Genomic DNA, 20,355 nt, shown 5'->3' with positions numbered 1-20,355 from the left:
ATACACCTGCTGCTCTCAGACCTGCAGGTATCAGGCTGTGATGTTCTCCTTTATAGTGGAGAGAAAAATATTTGGAGTGGTGTCGATATAGAATTGTACTTAGTAGTCAGTATAATCTTTTAGTGATATAAGTTTGCATATTATAGAATACTGCATGATGACCCTTTTATGACTTAGACTGTTGTTGGAATCAAGACTTGCTTTATAAATTCTTTCTCACAGTGATAATAGCTGAGCAAGCTGTTATCATTTCACTCCTGCCAGGAAGAGGGGAGCTGGATGCTCTTATCTTCAAGAAGAGGGGCCACGTCCTTCAGAATAACACACACACACACATACACCTGAACCACTTTTATCTTCACTCCCTACATACTAACATTCCTCTGTTAATGAATAGACGTATTCACTGTTGTATTACTTTTGTATATAAATAAAGGCAAGTGCAGGAACAGAGCGCACATCACAGGGCTCGCACTCTGGTGTGAGCGTTCTGTGATCATGCCCTTGCAAGTAAAAACTGCAGCGTCTGTGTGTTTCTACCTTTAGATTCTTAGCTGAAGAAGTGTCTTTAGAATAAATCTCTTGACAAGTGGCACAAATAATTTGTGTGGCATCTTATTGAATGCATAACACCTGATTGTTCTGTAAATAATTTGAAATGTTTTTTTTTTGTTTTTTTTGTTTTTTTAAAAAAAGGGGGGTAAAAGGTAAATGGCTGCAAATAGCTTTGTTGTTTGCAAAACTTGTGCATATGATTTTAAAATTGACAATTTATATTTGCATTTAAAGTTGTGAAATATGATTCATTAAACATGTTTGTGGTTGTTACAGTAAAAAATATAACTTTTTCTACTCTGATTTTATGTTTTTTTGTCTGATTTTATATCAATTGTGTTAATATAGTATGTCAAAATGAAATCATAACTGTAAATTCAGACACGTGAGGTTGTGCTGAAAAGAATGATACCAAACAAGGCAAAGTAAATAGTTTTTAAAGGTGAAATGTACAGGGAAAATCAAAAGTAGTAAAAATGGGCAATTATACCCTGGACCCCAGAGGTTTTTTTTTTTTTTTAAAGTAACACAATAATTAATTTTCAAGTAATTAATTACTTTTAGAATATTGTAACTCAGTTACTAATTCAGTAACTTTTTTGAAGTAGTAACTAGTACTGTAATTAATTACTTTTTCAAAGTAACTTGCCCAACACTGGGGATGAGACAATATTATTTAATTGTACTTAATGGTTTCAATACCTGGTTGGGCACTCGGTGCCGTTTATCTCTATAGCTGCACATTACAGCTCTGAAAAACTGGATCAGTTTAAACGGAGCTTACTGTTTCACAGCCCGATAGTCTGTCGCAGATCAAAGTGAAATTAATTTTATTGGCTGAACAGGTATTCTCTGTGTGTGTTTGCCTTTCCAGCTGTGTAAAAACAGACAAATAGGCAGATTTTGGCCTTTTGGTCACTGCTATTGGGTCAATACTGTTTATTTTTCACCAGGCTAATAATCACAACATTATTTATAACAAACACATGGATATTCCATTAACAACGCAAGGCTTCATTCAGCAGTTTTAGTCAGGTGTGCCTTAACAAGCTGCACATATAAAGCATTCCACCAGCAGAGAATCCACGTTGCACTCAAAACATGCTTTACATAAAAGAATCTATGAAAATGGAGTGCTTGATTTTAAACCCAAACTCTGAACATAACCTGCTGCCTTTAGTTTTTAATTCTCTCAGCAGCTTGAATAAAACAGTCATTGAATTGTTCACTGTCAAAATGAAAAACAAAAAGACAAAACCCACAAAATTTTACACCCACACACAGAGGTCTGAGGAATCTTCCAGAAAATGGTGTCACATTTTCTGGAGATCTGCAGGTCAGGTCAGCAGGTGGTGACGTCATGTCTCTTGATTTCTAATCTGGAACCAAACCTGCTCTGGAGCAGATTACGTTCACAGTTTAAGTTACCATGATGATTTACCCCGATAAGAAGTGAACCGCATTAGTACAAAAAAGTTACCTGGATAAGCCAGAAGCCGGTTTTGTTGTAAAGACCTCTGGACAGGAGCAGGTCATGTGTTCAGCATAAGTTGTGATTTAGCCAGGTAAAAAGAAGTAGTTCACTTTCATGACAAAACTGACAAGGCCACACATCTTGCCAACTGTGTATAGTAAACCGCTTTGGTGGATGATAAGAGATTAAATATGCTGCTACTCAAGAATCTAAAGAATATTAAGAGTTTCACTTCCTGGTGAATAAGGGAAAAAACAAATGTTACGACATGTACACCTGCTTTCTACGTGTTAGCATGCTTCAGTTGCTTTAGCGTGTGCAACATAATGACAGCCTTGAAAGATAGAACAGCTATAGATTCTTCCTAACCAAACAGGAGCATGAGTCAGCACTGGAGGATTTCACAACAACCACAGTTGCAAATATTCACTTCTTTATAAATACAAGTCCAGATTCTAGGCAGCAATTTTGCTGAAGTTTAGTAATGAACAGAAGTTTAATGTTGATCTAGAACCTTTTATTTGAAACTAAACCACTGAAAGAAAACATTCACAATGATTTAACAGCCATCTCTTTTCCTTATTAAAAATCCACTATTGAAACATAAAAACCCTTCACTGATTCAACTCACAGTCTAAATGTCTAAGAGGTGTTTCAGCTCATCAAGGACAGAGAGAAATGAAGAATGCGGGTTGAAATGGTGCTCTATTCATTCTGGTATATGGACTCACCAATGTGACCCAACACAACATGCATACAGACTTTGTTTAAACAGTAAGACCCACTGAGAACAGCACCAGTTCACCTGCAAAATACCACATAAGCCCCTCTACAAGAAAGCATTTAACACTTTGAGCCTGATATTAAAATTTACAAACACATGACATAAAATGTTATAAATCACCCACTATTTACATCAAGAAAACATTTTACCCAATTTTTTCCTAAATGGTGGCAATTTAAAATAGAATTCAAGTTAAGCGTTGCTTCTTAAACATAAATGATAATATTTCAGATTTTCTTTATGGCAGAGAAAGGCAAAAAGGCAGGAAAGACATCCGGCTTCATCTAAATCAGTCTTCATTTGTACCTTAGTAGCATCTCATCTCTACACTGGAACCAAAATGAAACTAATGAGAGGTTCATTTATGCTTCTTAAAGCCCTTTCCCTCTATACCCTTGCACCACTGGTAGCAGTATTTTGGCCCTTTGGTCACTGCTGTTGGGTCAATACTGTTTATTCTTCACCAGGCTAATAATCACAAATAGTTATAGCTGATTACTTTTATTGACGACGTCATATTCAGGTGGGTGTAGAGTTCTACCACAGATCCAGATTTTCAGTATTGGCAAAGCCAGGGTCTTTGCGGAGCATCCAGTATGTTCCATTGTACAGCCACACCTCTCTGCCAGCTTCATCCACCGATTTTCTGGGAAAACAGACCAATTAGTGACATGCAACACTGGAACGTCATTCAACCTGGAAACATTAATAGGCCTAAATAAATAAAAATACATAGATTTCTGTGGGAAAATACAGACTCTTACAACACTCTAAAGAATGTGAAGTTTATAATCACATCCAAGAACCTCTTCTGTTGACAGTATCAGTGAGGCAGCCGATCACCACAAAACAAAAACCAGAACAAGCTGCTGATACCCAACTATGTTAGGCATCAAACATTTTATATAAGCTCTTATTAGCCATTAGCCACTGACCTAACAGTTTAGTTAGGTCTTTAAAACCACCTTAAAATTAAGGCCATCCTATACCCTGTCTGAGAAACAATCCTGGATGTTGTTTTTTTTGTTTGTTTTTAAATAAATGGGTCCCCCTCCCCCTCCTTTTAAACTGCCATCATGTTTATTATTTAGTGCTTTAAATACCAGCTTTTACCACCATTATTGGTTGGACAGAGTAATCTCTTTCCATCTTGTGGTCTTTGTTACATTCAAAATAATATCCAAATACTCCCATATTAAAAGGCATGCGCTTGAGCAAACCCCACATCTTGTAAACAGATTAGAAAATGACATTTATATACATTTCCTACAGAAAAAGGCTGATACTGAAGAAAAGGACACCAGATGTGTTGCTGCTTGAATTATTAACTAGACTTTTGACAGTCCACCACAAAACCAGAGTGAGGCAACGAGGAAAGCTTCTCACCTGAAGAACCTGGGGATGTGTTCCTCCCCTTTCTTGGCCATTTCTTTCCTCCTTTCCCTTTGGTTCTCCTCCACCTCATCCTTCCTTTTATCTGCTTCTGCTATTTTTCCCTCCTCCAGGAGCCTGATAGAGCAGACAAGAGTAAGGAATTGGAGCGCACAGAAGATGGTGCAGAAATGTCTGTCAGTCTACCATAGTTTAAATTAAACAAGATCTTGTGGATACCTCTGGTCCGGTCTGAAACGTGTGTCCGTAGGTGGAAGGCCAGCCTTCAATTCTGAAGTCAGTTCATTAAGTTCCCTGGCATAACTTGAGAAGCCATAGAACTTGGCATAGTCATCAGGCTGTACATCTGTATAGAAAAGGATATCGTGGATATTTAAAGATCTTTCATCTAAAACTTGAACATAGTTGACAAAACTCAGCGTTTGTGTATAAAGTAGATTAGCTTAATCATTTGTGGAAGAGATCAATGAGTCAGTCTTGGCTCAGGTTGAAGGTGGTCTTTACATGAATCATAAGATTGGAGTAATTTGTGAGGGATTTGAGCGCTGAACAGTGGTACTCACTGGGTTTCCAGATACATTTTGGTGTAGGTAGAGTATCACAGAAAATGCCTTCATGCCAGAGACCTCCGAAACGATGAATCACTGACCCAGCCTGGTCCAGAACCACACCCTGCACCTCATTCTTACTGCTGTCCGAGCTCCAGTAGCGGGACTGGGATGAAAAGATGAAGGCACTTAGCACAATTTCAATGCATTACATGGACCTCTGGCTAAATTAGAAAAAATATGCATATGTGCATGTCCTTACCTTGACAAAGGTAATCTTGCAGGTGCACACGTCACTCTTTGTGTTTCTGATGATCACCTCACCATAGTGCTCCAAAGAGCGTTGCTGACTCAGGACATTGTGGATACATGTAACGGCCTTATTCCATTCATAGTGATCACCATACCTAAACAAAAAACAAACAAATTATACTGTGATCATTGCATAATGAAATTGAAACAGTTTTTAAATGTATATGATTCGTACAGGCTCAAATTGTATATGGATTTCTAGAAATGCTGGTGCCTTGTGACAGCAAACTGCAAACCAGCCATCCTTTGCTTTAGTCTATCTTGTTTACTTTTTTACTAACATTTATAATATTGTCACTTCTGTGTCAGCATTTGTACCCAAAAAGCCTCAAGATAGTCTTCAAGGTCTCTCACTCATCCAATCAATCTTCTAGCCTGTTTGCATTTCTCCTTTTTATCTGGACAAATCACGCCTTTGAAAAATTAAGCCAACATGCAAGTGCCAGAAACTGCAATTCCTTCAATGGACAGTTTGGTGAAATTGTCCAGCTTTGGAGCAACATTAGGCTAGTTATTTATTCAAAAAACAAAAAAAACTAAACAAACAAACAAACAAACATGCATGCTTTTGATCAGTCCCTTTTTTATAAAAACATTATTGTATGTAAAGGTTTCAATTATTCACCAATCTTGATATAGAGTAATGATTCTTTGTCATCTCTTGTACTAGTGTATGGTGTTGTATACCACTACTACTTAAATATTAAAGCACTGTCCCTTTGTTTGTCATCTTTTGTGGTTTAAAGTGGCATAAAATCATCACCTGGGTAGGGTAACATTAACCAGTCCAGAAGAGATGATCTCCACAGACTTGCCCCAAAACTTGTACTTCCATCTCTGATCTGAGAGCAGAGTTAAAGAAGGGAAAGCTGCAGCGTTAGGTCTGATTGCTGTATATCTGGGACTTGCTTAAGAAACCAAAAAACAAAAACAACACACCTTGCCAGAAAGTGAAGTTTTCTGACTCTGCATGGCAAGCAGAGATGGGTGGATGGTGGCTGACCTGAAAACATAAGACAATACAGCATTAAAGTCTGTTCTAAAACACCAATAAGCCGAATCATTATGTCTTCAGGTTACCTGTTCACTAATGTATTGGAATCCTTTGTCTTCTCTGTAATTCTCATACGTTTCACCCAGGACAGGGTTGAAGGGTTTGTAACGATTCCTCCAGGATGCCCAGGCATAACCAGATATGGAGAATGCTGCTACATAAACCTAAAAACAAACAAGACAAAAAAATTTTTTTTCCTTAATCCTCAACAAGCCTTACACCAAATTCAACTTGATTTGACCCCCAGCAGGTCAGAAATCATAAGCAATCCCAACACACCATCCTCTCATATGGATCATCAATGTTGCTGGCAATGTCCAGCAGCTCAGAGTACTCCAGTTCTTCACTGAGCCTCTGCAGCAGTGAGAGTGGCTCATTGAGAGCAACTGGCATAGACACTCTGGACAGATCCTTGCCAATGTTGTTGTAGAGGATGGTCATAATGCCAATGTGGCTGTTGTCTGCGCAGGGGGCAGGCAGGGTAGTGCGACGACCTGCATGGTAACACCACAAAACAGCGTAACATATTAAACAAAATGGATGATTAAAAAGACAAAAAAAAAAACAAAAACACACACACGTGTGTGTGTGTGTGTGTTTTTGTTTTTTTTTTTGTCACACACACACACACACACACACCACAAAATGAGATAAACCTGGTCAACTCTAACCAAGAATAATCACAATATCCACATGTTCCAGGCCTCACTGGTGGTGCTTCCAAAACCTTTTATGGCAGCGGTCCTCAATGCCCGGGCTACGGACCGGTACCGGTCCGTGAGTTGAGGCTTGGGTATGAAATTTATGGTTTTCAGGGTTTTAATCGTTATGTTTAAACTCTGTTTCCCTGGGTCTTTCCCTGTGTGTTATGAATAAATCTTCTTTTTTTTGGTACTGGTACTGGTTTTATTTTGTTGTATTTATCCACGACATCTTAAAGGCCGGTCTGTGAAAATGTTGTCAGACATAAACTGGTCCGTGGCGCAAAGAAGGTTGGGGACTGCTGTTTTATAGCATGTTTCGAGATTCTTAAGATCCTTATTAAATTACAGGCCATACATGGTTAGAAATGTTGAAGGTCTCCCAAATGACAATTAAATAGTCTGGTATGGAAACTGCCACGCATCAACATACAGAGCCCTCCGGTGGATTATTGGCAGCTCTCTACCCAGTCTACAGAACATTTACACCTCATGCTGCATTCGTAAAGCCACTAGCATCATGGCTGACCTGCATCACCCCTCCCACCAACTGTTTACTCCTCCTCCATCCAGAAGACGACTCAGCAGCATCAGGAACAGGCAGGCAAGATTTTTTTTTTTTTTTTTTTTTTTTTTTAAACAGTTTGCATCTTTGATCCAGGGGGACATCATTTTGTCCCACTGTATACTTGAGTGTATATTGTAGAGTTTTATTGTCAACCCAACAAAGCTCTACTGGACTAAACATAATTGAGGTAAGTTTTGGAGTCATGTTTAGCACCAGTTATGGCAGAAACTCATATTAGCCCAGATAAGCTCATGGCTGTCCTGCTGCCCTTTTCCATGGGCAAATGCCATTTGGGACATAGAATTTAAGTTGCTTCAGCCTGTATACGGCTGCTGCTGCAAGCCGCTTTGCAAAGCATGCTCATCCGAGCTGAAACCTAAGTGGTTTTGACAAAGCAACAGTTTGGTTCCAAATGTATACAGGCTACTTCACGTCTGAATTTTGTGTGAATCAGAAGCACGATTAGCAGCCATGTCTGTCCTACTGTTATCATTCCTTTCATATTAGTGGTTACCATGTTGAAATATAAATTTCCAGGTTTGCTTAACAGAAGATGACTCTACCAGTATCAGGAGGCACTGGCCGTGGCTTGTGACTTGCGCTGTTCAAACTTTCTCTGTAGTTAAGAGTAGCAGCAGCTGTGGAGGACAGAGGAAACAATGACTTGATGTTTTTGTTTCATGTTAACCTTTGTTGTGACACAGAAAATCGTGCAGTGGTGATTTATTTGAAAGTAAATACTCACAATGTCCTTCTTCAGGCTCTGATGTGCTAGTGGTGGTAATGTCACTCAGGCCCGATTCATCAGAAGCCTCGGCCTCTGACGAAGTCTCGCACACTATTACCTCGCTGGCATCAAAATACTCTGCCATAGAATCTGCCACTGAAGGTGGACGGTTACTGTGACGACTTAAGGAAGGCGTTCTCTGTAAGGAAACATGGTTCCAGCTATAGTTTGACTATTTAAGTCCAATAAACAAGTCTACCTATAAGGTGTGCGAAGTGAATTCAGAACAGTGACGACTGACATGCACAGTTATTTCCAACAGGTGCTACCCACACAACTTGCTCTGTAAGAATTGTAGGTGCAGCTGTCCCAACTGTGAATAACAGCAGCATTCCATGTTTTCCTTCCTTTGACCAAAGTTTCCCACAATCTTATAGCTTCAGTCAGATAAAATTTCTTCATGATCCTGAGCTAGAATTCAATGTTAATCAGGATGATTATTAGTGACACCAGAAAAAAAAAAAAAAAAAATAATAATAATGCTACACACATACACTACACACCTGGTCTGGACGGACAGTGCAGAAGGATTCTTCAGAAGAGTCAGAGGACAGGGAAAGCGAATGGACTTTGGTCAGATGGGACTGTATATCAAGCTGCATGCGCGCAGGCACACATGCACACACAAGCCATGCAGGAGAAGTGCAGAAGAAACACACAGGATCAAAAATGCATGCAGCGAATATCACGCACACTCCAAAGCACAAACACAGCAGAGGTGAGGCAAATATTACTTGTTGCCAAGTGCAGTTGCTCTCCAGTACAGAAAATACCAGCACAATTAAACTGAATTATGTATAATATCTTAGCAAGGACAGAGCTTTTTAGTGGGCCAGGTAGGACTTTAGTAAATGAACTTAGTACAGGTTAGGAAAGGTCCCTTCAGACATTTAGAATTTCTGAATTACACCCACCCTCTTGCAAAAAAAAAAAAGAAAAAAAAAAAAGGATCTTTATCAATCAACTCTTCGTAGAAAAACTTTATTTGTCCTTTAAACTCACTAACTTATGGTTAGTAAACAACTCTAAAGCGATTTTGAACAAGAGGGTGAAAGTCTCACCAGTTTCCAGTAGAGTGCTATAACAGTAAATAAACAGGGTAATAACCATGGGATATGTTCAGCACTGTGGATATCAGTTGATAGCCAGTTGCCAAGCAACTATTAACAAAATAAAGCCCAAAGTCACAGCCGCTGATGTTCAAACATGCAGTCACATGCACCATGGTAAGAAGCCAAGAGGAAAGCAAGAAGTGTTGCATAAGCACAGTCAGTCTGACAGCAGGAGCCAACAAGTCCCTGACCTGACTGCTTTGTTTCAGTATGCGACAATCTTTTAATATGCATATTTGTGTATGAAAAGAAAGGAATACTTGAGGTGTGTTCCTTTAAGTTCCACCTGTATTAACTTGTGCCCGTCTTACCTAAAAAACAGCCCAAACCTGCTCAACAGTATCACTTAGGGCTGGGCCCATTGTTGCCGTTTGCAGGGCTACACTAAGATTTAGAGTGTTGGAAAGACACTAACTGAGGTATGGTGAAGGACCTAGTCTGTGTTATTATCTGGTTTATGACATCAAGAATTAGAAGTCAGGTTAAGTTTGCTTCCACATAGGCAAAAAGTGTCCATGTTTGTATACATATGTGTATGTTACCTCAGACAATGTGCTACAGATGGTAGCGAGCTGCTGTGAGGTGTTCTGCCTCATGTCTGGGCCGGTCCAGGCTTGCCTCAGTCTCTCACGCTCCAAGGTCAAAACCTCATGAATGGACTTCAGAGAACTGTGAACTGCAACACAGCAAAAGTGTAAGTGATAGATGAGGATTTTCACACTCTCAGCAATATGTCAAGATGTGTCAGGGAATATGTAAAGGGAAAAAAAGTCAATGCTAATGCAGAGAGCTTCAGACTTAGCCAAGTGGCAGCAAGGCCATACCTCTCTGAGAAGCAGTGCAGATCTCCTGGTGGAGCTTCTTAGCTTCAGGTGAGGTGACTTGAGGATTGGACAGCTGAGAGTAGACATAGTTTGGGATGGACTGAACAGAAGTGGAATTTGTGCTCAGATGACTGGAAGTGAACTGCTGGAGATGAAGAGAAACAGAATTGTATGAGGCTAAACAGTGGTGAGCTGTCTGATGGTACTGTAACAAGACATTAAGTAAAAAATTCCTACCATTCCCCCCATGGCCTCAGCACGAGACAGAGTCCTGGAGTGACCCGGCATTCGCCCATTCTTTTTCTTGGGTTTTTCCAGGGAGAGATTCTAAACACAGAAGTACAAGATTATAGCTTCTTTTTCCAGACCATTTTCTTTTGCAGCTTAGGGTGGAGCTATTCTGAAGCTGAGAATGAAATCCCAACAGCATCATATCACAGTTCCATCCTATAGTTTATATATGGTGCTGTTAAGGCTAATCTGGTATATAGTTGGTTAAGATAGTGAATGACCTGGAAAAATATTTCAGAATGAGCAATTATGGGTGCGTTTTGTTTAATTTCTTTTTGCATTTCCTAAAGAAAAACTAAGGTGAAGTGTGACAGCCTTTTTACTGGATGCCTATTGTGCTTGATACCATAAATTTAAAGCCCATTTAAAACATTAATTTCCGATTTTTGCTTCGATTAAACATCAAACTTTGTGTGAAATTACTTCCCCCCCCCCCCCCCCCCCGGTTGTTAAATATTCTTTGACAAGTGACACACATTCACATTTGGGACCAGCATACTTGCCTGCATGCTGATTCGCATCTCCAGGTCTGTGTTAGTGATAGGGTAGCCTCCTTCCAGCCAATTCAGTCTCTGGATAAGTTGAGCCAGTTCTGTCAGATCTGCCTGACAACGAGCCAGTTCTGATAGGCAGTGGGTTAAAGGTCAGTTTAGAAATGGAACAAAGAGACAGGCACACCTACTGATCAAATCTGTATTCATTGTTAAATATGGAGGACATATAATCAAGAATCAGGCCTCTCTTTCTGGCGCCATCTCTAATGCAGCTCTCACCATTGGACGTTGCATCTATGTCGTGGGTCTGCTGCAGCCAAGCTGATACCTTGCTGGTCACACCTGGTTGACTGGCAACAGCTGGGGCAGGACTTGCCATCTCTGGATTGTACACCGATGCAGAGCTGGCATAGTGAGGAATCTGCAGAATCATATATCAAGGTTAAAAGAAAGCACTTTCACAATTACAGGATCTGTAGGCAACTGCTGTTTTTCAGACTACAGTGATCATGGATTACATAAATACCATTTTCTGTATTTTTTTGATAGTCAGTTGTCTAAAGTATTATCATCCAAATTATTAATACTCAAACATTTTTTGGTCGCAAAAATGTTCACCAGTCTATCTGCAATTCTCCATTTGATTGGATTCCTATAGCACAAAGTAAATTTCCTTTCAGCTGTGGACAGTTTACTGGAGCAGGAAGTTATACTGACTGTTGCTCTGCTTTGCTGAGAGAAAGCCGGGAGAGTGCTCTGGCCCAAAGAAAGCGCATGAAGCACACCACGGTGGACACTCATGGCCTCATTTTTTCTGAACACACGATGGGCACACAGCTTGGTCAACCAGATGTAGAAAATGTCGTGACTTTTTGCCTAATACCAGAGAGAAGATAACTTATTTAATTTGGATACATCTGATTCTAGCCACAGTAAACACTTGACTCATCCTGGTACCAATAAGTTACCTTGAGGTGATACAGGTTGTCTCCAGCATCCAGGTCTATGCGTTTGGTCTTCTTATTCACAGACATGACAGCCATGCTGATGTCCAGAGAGCCATGCAGCTTCCCTCTTTGAATCTAAACACAATGGCAGAGGACATTTAACACTTTATTCTTCATCAGAGCGTATCATTATTGTTTGATGTTTTTGTGTTGGACTTACATCTTGCTGGGTCTTTGAGTACTTGAGAATGCCTTTCTCCAACAGAAAGTACCTCTAAAAAGAGAGTTTGGCAAATTAGTTGTTGATAAAAATTTTCACTGTTCAACCCTGCAGGATTTACTACAGTTTCACTGAGAAACTGGAAGAGCAAAATAGTTTAAATTCTCTCACTTTGTGCCAGCCTTTGAGCGGATATTTTCTCCTTTTCATCAAGTAGCCCTCACAGATCCCAGGAATACTGAGATCTCCAGATGACCCTGGAACCAAGCCCCTGTCAACATGCTGCAAGTCATCCACTACCTCCCAGTGACGAGACTGATGGAGACAGAAAGCACTTTAAAATTACATTTATGAAAACACAGCTTTTAGTTTCAGGTGTCAGTCAACATGTGGAGGAATTCTGTGATATGGATTGCAAGAGGGGGCAGAAATGGAGAAAATCTCTGGAAGCCCATTTGTACCAAGTGGGTTACAGTTTTATCTTTTACTTTACAATATAATTAGTGTCTTTTTTTCTTTTTACCTGTTTTGAGTGCTTGCCAGAACCTGTGCTGCTGCTCCGTGAGTGGCCAGGTCTGAAAGTGCTTGCTGGGGATTTGTCAAGGCCACTAATCACTGACTGGCTGCTACTGAGAGGTGGTGGACAAACCTGAGGGTCCATTGGTGCAATGTAATGAGAGTAGCGTTGCATGGAGAGAAATGACCTTCAACCCAAGTTGTTTCTCATGGCAATGTACACAGTGCTGGGGGGGGGGGGGACCACACACACACACACACACACACACACACACACACACACACACACACACACACACACACACACAAGAAAAAGCTTCATGAAAAGTCAAAAAGATAACATACAAATGTACAACATCACAGTCACAGTCAAAGCAAAATTAAAGCCGAATTGGAAAGGTGGATAACAGGAATGACACAAGCAGAGTTTTAAAAACCTTCTTCTAAAAGAAACAAATGTATCCACAGACATGCAACTTTCGACTTTTAAAGTAATACGTTTAACAAAAGAAGCCTGGGTGGAACCACGATTCTAGTTTGTCCAAGAGTTACAAGTGGTCCTTTTACAGTACAAACATAAACAAATCTACAGTCTCATTGTTTGTCTAAACTGCAGGCATAAGGCAATATTTTATCTGTGTCTGTAATGATGTCAACATTAAAGTCAGGAACTGAGAAGATATAATTGTCTCACCAAACGTTTTTTTAAAAAAAAAGAAAGAAAAAAAAAACCAACAACCAAACATTTTAAAACAATTTTAGAACTTTAATCTTAGATTGGCTTGTAAAATTTAATGTGGATTAAGGATTAAGACAAATTATTTGTTACGAACATAGAGGTGAAAAATTAAAGGTATTATGAACCCTTCAACCATATACTCAGACCATCTGGTAGCCCTTACGCTATGGGGAGCATTTTCCTCCAATGGTCCGTGTTTTCCCTCAAAGGGAAGGGCGCCTGCAATCAAAAGCAGGATTTTCCTGTAGAGGAAAGGAATGACCGCTAAAGGGACTTCGGGAGTTTTATTTGACTGCCATGTTTGTGTGTGTGTAATATCATACTTCCTGCCACTGAGATCACGAGGTAATGAAAGAAGTCTAGATCTTACTAGTCTGTTAAGTCAAGCAGGTGGACAATTAAATGCATAATTAAAAAAAAAAAAAAAAAAAAAAACAGTCTTATGGTCCACTGAGCCAACAGTGGTTCTTCCTACTCGATTTGGAAGGGAAGTCAGAAGACCCTTACACCCAATTCCAACACTTACATTTGTTTTTTCTCATTCAGACAGATCAGCTTATGAGGAAGAATCACTGACAAAATTCCAGTCTGAAATTCCAAGAAGTCTTAACCAGAGACTGGTGTCCGTTTGTTGCTTAAGGCATGCAGCTTTGAGCACATAATCTGTACTTAAAGGAAATTTGGATTTGCATGTGACTGCATGTTTTCTCTTCAGGTTTGGAACAGTTGCACTTTTACCCTTCTCTCTCTGTGGAATATTAATCACATGTTAATCTTAATGTCCTACTTGGGGACAACTACAACTATAGAGAATGTGATCAATGCCTGACACAATCTACTTAGTTTACAGATGATTCAGGTCTGACTTTCAGTATATGGATAGAAAAACCTCCATCAAAACTAAAACTAACTACTAACTAATCATGGCTTACATTTGGGTGATATGACAGCAAATACAGGATTGTATATAGTAAACAAAGATATAAACGTTTATCCATACAATCAACAACAAATAGTAAAAAAGTAGACAACTACATCAACAGTACTATTTGTGACTATGTATCTATGTAGAATGCACATAAAAGTCATATAAAATAGTGGAAAGGCACAGAGACAAAATAGTAAATGAAACACACCTGTGTTGGACTGACAAGCTGCAGCAGCAGGACTCCACAGACAGTTCCTTATACCTTCTCCCAGAAACAACTGTAGAGCTGTAAAATGTCTTCTGTGGAGAAAAATCACAGCACAGAGACTTTCCTAGGGTGTTCCTTCACTGTGTGATCTCCCTGCTCTTGTCCTTTGAGTTAAACAAAAAGCAATGCCACACCTGACTGATGATGTGCTTGTTAGACTGGTGTAAATCAAAGCCGGTGGGTATCTGGGCGGGGCTGAAAGCTAAGGAACATGACCTGACCAAACAGGCCTTTCAACTTTGTCATCTCAAAGATGGCATGCGTTAGAACAGATTTGCAATCAACAGATATGCCAAAGTCTTGAGTTACTTTTAGTAATTAGTTCTGACCTACAAAGGTCTTAAAGAGAGTAATGAGCTGACAATTCTGTCTGATATCAGAGTGGTTTTCTGAAAGCAACCTGCTGAAAATGTGAATGTCAATGTTTACATCAGTGAGAAAGTCATTTTCCTTCCGTCTATATGGGTTCTCAGTCTACCAGGTACCATGGTAGCCCTTTTTCACACCTTGGATGGGAGGTGACTCTTCAAGAAACTTAAAGAAGTCCAGTTGCTTTCTTTTAAGCTCCTTCGCATGCATACACACACAGGTAGACACACATGCACACATATTTTGCTGCCCTAAACTACTCAGTAAATCTGAAACAAAAAGGAACCCCCTGCAGGCTTGGCTTCAGGAATAAAGCTAGAGTTACATTTAAGTTTGGTACTCTGTTGTGATGGTCAAATGTAGCGTTAAGGGGGCCATAAGATTATGAGTATTCTTACATCTTACAACTGTGGTCTACATACACTCATCATGGACTTGGATGTTGTGGTATTTGGACGTTATAAATGATTTCTTTGAACTGTTCTTTTTATCAAGATTTGAGTGCAGAGGTTTGACTTTATTTTTGATTTTCTATAAGATACATACAAGGTCAAAAATGTAGAAATAAGCTTAAAGACACTGGTACAAAAATAAAGGAACACATAGAAAACACAGATCTTAAAGGAAAAAAAATCTTGCTGGGTATATATTATTGAAATGGACTGAGTAATATGTTAGGAATGAAAGGATGCCATATTTTTTTGATGGAAATGAACATTATTGTCTTACAGAGGACTGGAAATACGCCTCAAAAATGAAAGTGAAAAAATGTGGCAGATTAGTCCATATTGCTGAAATTTCATTGGTGCAGCTCAAAATGGTACTTTGTATGGCCACCGTGTGCTTTTAAGCATGCCTGACAATATTGTGGCATGCTCCTAATGAGATAACAGATGATATTCTGCTAGATCTTCTCCCAAATCTGGACCAAGACTGTCTGAGGTGGAAAGTTACAGACAAAATAACATTCTCCATAGTTTCTCCACGCTCTATCCAAGAACACTGCAGCAGTGCTGGGCCTGCCATTTCTGGTATTCTCTGGCAAATGCCAGTTTAGCTCCATAGTGTTGGGCAGTAAGCACAGGGCCCACTAGATTTGTGTAAATTTGACAAGCTGAACGCATTCTGTACTGTACAGGAGAAACGGCACAAGATTGATTGACAATGGGCTACAGCCATTGTTGGGGGCTTGGATCTCTCCCATGGAGTCTGTTTCTGACTCTTTGGTCAGAGACATTCCCACCATTGGCGTGCTGGATGTCATTTTTCAGTGGTCAGGGAGTACTCATCCTGTTCCTTCTTGCTCAAACTTCTACAGCCCTGTCCAGCTCTCCTAGAGTAGCTGCTTGTCTCCTGTAATCCCCTGCATGCTCTTGAGACTGTGTTGGGAGACACTGTAATGGTAATGGAATACAGTGGTCCCTCGCTATAACGCGGTTCACCTTTCGCGGCCTCGCTGTTTCGCAGATTTTTTTTCGTGCAATTTTGCATGCATTTTTTTTAACAGCGCATTGTGTTCTGCATCCTGATTGGCTGTAGCCCATTGTCAATCAATCTCGTGCCGTGTCGCCTATACAGTACAGAATGCGTTCAGCTTGTCAAATTTACACAAATCTTTGATTGCTAGCGGTGTGACTCTGAAGTGCTGTACTTTATGTTTTTAAGTTTTCTCCCCAACAAACACAACAATGTTGACGAAATGTTTTGCACCCTCAAAGGCAACAGTGGGTGCCTTTGGTTTGATCCTATAATACTGGACTTATTTTTCTACGAAGGTTTGAACTTTGAGAGTTTAAACAAGAGAGAAAAGTGTGAAAATGTTCATGCCTGTCTGAGAAAAGTGTGTAGTGAGGGGTTTTACAGCCTTAAAACATCTATAATAATTGTAAAAAAAAAAAAATGAAGTTGTCTACTTTGCGGATTTCACTTATCGCGGGTTGTTTTTGAGACGTAACTACCGCGATAAATGAGTGACCACTGTATACTGATGTGCCATCGTGGAGGAGTTTGGCTACCTGTGCAACCGCTATAGGGTGCAAGTATTGCCTCAGTAACACTGACCTAAGCCACATGCATGACTAAAAAAGTCACAACAGATTAGGAGGGGGAAATGTGAGTGGCCTCCATGTGTAAAACCATTACTGTTTTGGGAGCTGTCTTACTGTTGGACCTCTAGTGCACTCGTTGATAGTTTCATTATCACAAAAGTAGCTAAAAGTGATTAACAACCCCTTGTGCTACGTAATTAACCGGATCAATATCACAAAAGTTTAACTGGCTTAATGCTATACATATATTAAAAAGTGTTCCTTTGTTTTCTTTAGGAAGCATTTATACACATACATTGTCAGTAGAGAATGTAACTAGGCAGCATCAGTTGGTAGCCTATAGGATTGCTCTGGACAAGACAAAGCGAGTTAAGTTGAAGGAAAGGAGTAACTGGTGGAAGTTAAAGAAAGAAGAATTTTGCAAAGAGTTCAGTGATGAGTACAAACGGGCTCTGGATAGTAGAAAAGAGTTACCAGATGACTGGGAAAGTAAAACTGAAGTGGTGCGAAAAACTGCCAAGAGGTCTTTGGTGTATCCTCTGGACAGGGAAAAGAGGATAAGGAGACTAGTGTAATGAGGAAGTACAGGAAAGTGTTTGAAGAAAGAGGTTAACAAAGAAAGGTGGGTGAGAAAAGGTGTAAGGCAAAGAGAGGTAGCGAAAGGCTTACATTATGGATCAGCTCTGAGCCTTCTTATTTGCAATGGTGATTCACAGATGAGGTCAGGCAGTAGTCTCTGTGAGGTATGATGTTTGCAGAAAGCACTGCACAGTCAGAGGGCCTCAAGAGGTGGAGGTATGCTCTGGAGAAAAGGAGAACGAAAGTCAATATAAACAAGACAGAATACATCTATATGAATAAGTTAATAACTCTAAATTTTGAGTTAATAAGTCAAAATTTCGAGTTATGGATACTTGTTTTTTGTTTGTTTTTAGTGGCAGAAACGGGCTTCCATAGTTTAGAGACGCTGGCATTTGGCAAAAATATAGGAGACAGAGCTGGAGGTAGCAGAATTGAAGATGTTAAAAGTCTCCATGAGAGTAGGAGAAATGAGTATATCAGAGGGCCAGGTTAATAAGGAAAGGCATGGACATGTGCAAAGGAGGGATAGTGGATGTTGAATGCGGAGTTGCTGGAGGAAAAGAGTAAAGTCACATAGAAGATTCGTGGATTAGGTGTGGAGAATCTCACTGTTGTTTTCAGTGATATATATATATATATATATATATATATATATATATTTATTTATTTAGGGGTGCAATGATACTCGTATCGATATTGAACCGTTCATACAGTGCTTTCGGTTCAGTACGCATATGTATGAACAATACAAAATTTTTAATTTATTTTATCAACTTTTCTTCTGACGATGCTGTCTGTGTTGAGCGCTCAGTGGATCTGCGCTCACAGTGCAGCCTAGGCGGAGTAGTCCAACGCAGATTCTAGCTCGTTAACAGAGATTTGCGGTGTTGTGGCGTTAAGGTCAGATTAAGGCTGACAGCACTAGTGGGAACACAACGAATATGACTGCACATTTACTCCGACATCATCCTAGTGCAAAGACAAGTGGAAGCAGACAAAAACAACAAGCACCCATGCTACAAACTTTACCCGAGTCATTTAGACAGCTGTTAGCACATGATTCTCCTTATGGGGACCTGATATGTTTAACCACTTAAGCCCCACGCTCCAGTACAGGCAAAAAGGAGGAAATCACGTCATATAAACCATTTCTACAACCACCAACACACCGAAAACAAGCATGATTAAACGAGCAGTTATATAAATGTGCAGAAGTCCCGAACCAGAAATTCTTCAGACTTCGTGTAACCAGCTAAAGATGGGCTGGTTAGCTTCCAGAGCTATCACTGACTCCACACACCAGGTTTCACCACGATCAGACCAAAATTCATTGAATAAGCCACAAAAGAAGACCACAAAAACACACAGACAGAAATTGGCTTACTGTCCTGATTTCCTCCATTATTTTGCAGGTAGCCGGTAGCCACGTGATTAACAGTAGTTGCCATGCCTACCTAGCATCAGAGCAGTTTTCTGTCAACAACCTCCATTTTAGACCCACCTACAGACACGTGACTGAACAGATGCCACATGCAGTAAATTTGGGCCCACGTGGGTTTTGGCATCACAACGTCTGATTGGTTGAAGTGACATGAACGTGGCATCATCACTGTGAATCTATTGGCTTACACATTAAAAAGAGGTGTCAATCACGCAAATTGACCAAAAGAAACCAAAGTTACAGCCCCTCGGAGTTTAAAGGGCCAGAGGCCAATCAAACGCTCTAGATGCGCTGCAGAAAAGGGCAGTTGCCATGTAAATGTGTGGTTAATTCTTCAAAAATATATTTTTAAAAAAAGCATGTTTAGGCCTGTTAATAAAATTTATTAATTTCTGCTCTTTAATACCTAAAAAAAATCAACTGGCATGGTGTCCAATTGTGTGCCAAAATTGGACATTTTTGTACAACGTCTGGATATTCATGTATTGACAGCGCTGTAATTTTTCACTGTTTCACTTTAGAAACATAAATCTTTGCACAGATGATGTTTATATGTTGGTTACTGGATTTCTGGAACCAAATGTGATCTGAGGCATATTTTTCAAAGGGTTATATGCTAAAAATTAAAAAAAAAAAAAAAAAATTAGGCGAGGATAAAATCTACTTACTTTTTCTGTGTTCCAGTCTCAGTAACTTTGACACAGTAATATCTGATTCAATATTTACATCTCTGATGAAATTTCCCAAGTGTTAGCTTTATTTTGATACCAAAATTGTAATGACAGAGTTTGTAATTGCAGAGAAATAATCAATTAAATTTGGGCATTACATTTTCGAGCAGGAAGCTCAGAAACCCCCTTGGGGCTTAAGAGGTTAATATGCTCTCTTTTCCAAAGATGAGTGATTCCTCAATCAGATATGAATTTTTTTTATTACTTTGTTGTTTCAGCAACATTAAATTTAAAAACTGTACTTTTGAGTTAAAATATATATTTATAATTTTAATAAATGACAAATTAAAAAAGCATGAACATTTTTTTTGTATCGAAAAAATATCGAACCGTGACACCAAAGTATCGAACCGAACCGAACCGAACCGTGAATTTTGTGTATCGTTGCACCCCTAATATATATATATATATATATATATATATATATATATATATATATATATATATATATATATATATATATATATATATATATATATATATATCTGTGTGTGTGTGTGTGTGTGTGTGTATACATATACAGTGTTGGGAAGTAGCAGAATACATGTACCGGCATTACGTATTTAAAATACAAAATATAATACTAATAATAATAACAATAATACTTTTTTTTTGAAAGTGCCTTTCAAAACACTCAAGGTCACTGTACACAGTAGAATAAAAGCAACAT

The 20,355-nt window shown here is 39.3% G+C and overlaps 1 protein-coding gene across 7 annotated transcripts; it reads right to left on the bottom strand.

The window, feature by feature from the left end:
- Positions 1–1,456: 1,456 nt before the first annotated feature.
- Positions 1,457–19,008, bottom strand: LOC102784865 (oxysterol-binding protein-related protein 7-like). 7 transcript variants are annotated; one of them, XM_087839560.1, is made up of 27 exons: positions 18,898–18,982; positions 17,601–17,733; positions 14,455–14,546; positions 13,482–13,560; positions 12,587–12,806; positions 12,235–12,378; positions 12,064–12,117; positions 11,865–11,978; positions 11,614–11,772; positions 11,176–11,317; positions 10,906–11,024; positions 10,349–10,438; positions 10,112–10,256; positions 9,830–9,963; positions 8,679–8,771; positions 8,449–8,586; positions 8,134–8,314; positions 7,952–8,026; positions 6,399–6,613; positions 6,146–6,283; positions 6,005–6,068; positions 5,829–5,907; positions 5,016–5,160; positions 4,769–4,919; positions 4,425–4,551; positions 4,200–4,322; positions 1,457–3,459 (listed from the first exon to the last, which is right to left on the bottom strand). In XM_087839560.1, the coding sequence occupies exons 5-27, from the start codon at positions 12,752–12,754 to the stop codon at positions 3,351–3,353; spliced, it is 2,907 nt and encodes a 968-aa protein (XP_087695686.1). In that variant the 5' UTR covers positions 12,755–12,806; positions 13,482–13,560; positions 14,455–14,546; positions 17,601–17,733; positions 18,898–18,982; the 3' UTR covers positions 1,457–3,350. The 7 variants fall into 7 exon arrangements, with proteins under 7 accessions (XP_087695686.1, XP_087695687.1, XP_087695685.1 ...); XM_087839561.1 differs by lacking the exon at positions 13,482–13,560 and having other exon boundaries at positions 18,968–19,008; XM_087839559.1 differs by lacking the exon at positions 13,482–13,560.
- Positions 19,009–20,355: the final 1,347 nt, after the last annotated feature.

Source organism: Neolamprologus brichardi, chromosome 4 (genome assembly GCF_056152115.1).
Source record: "Neolamprologus brichardi isolate AB-2024 chromosome 4, ASM5615211v1, whole genome shotgun sequence".
NCBI lineage: Eukaryota > Metazoa > Chordata > Actinopteri > Cichliformes > Cichlidae > Neolamprologus > Neolamprologus brichardi.
Note: the sequence above shows the minus strand (reverse complement) of the source record. Positions and strands in the feature narration are given on the sequence as shown.

Coding starts and splice junctions, on each gene's coding strand:
- LOC102784865 (XM_087839561.1), bottom strand. CDS start 12,754: ATGCAACGCTACTCTCATTACATTGCACCAATGGACCCTCAGGTTTGT. Junction 12,118..12,234: donor CGCTCAAAGGCTGGCACAAA/GTGAGAGAATTT, acceptor CTCTCTTTTTAG/AGGTACTTTCTGTTGGAGAA. Junction 3,460..4,199: donor CACATCCCCAGGTTCTTCAG/GTGAGAAGCTTT, acceptor CTGTTTTCCCAG/AAAATCGGTGGATGAAGCTG.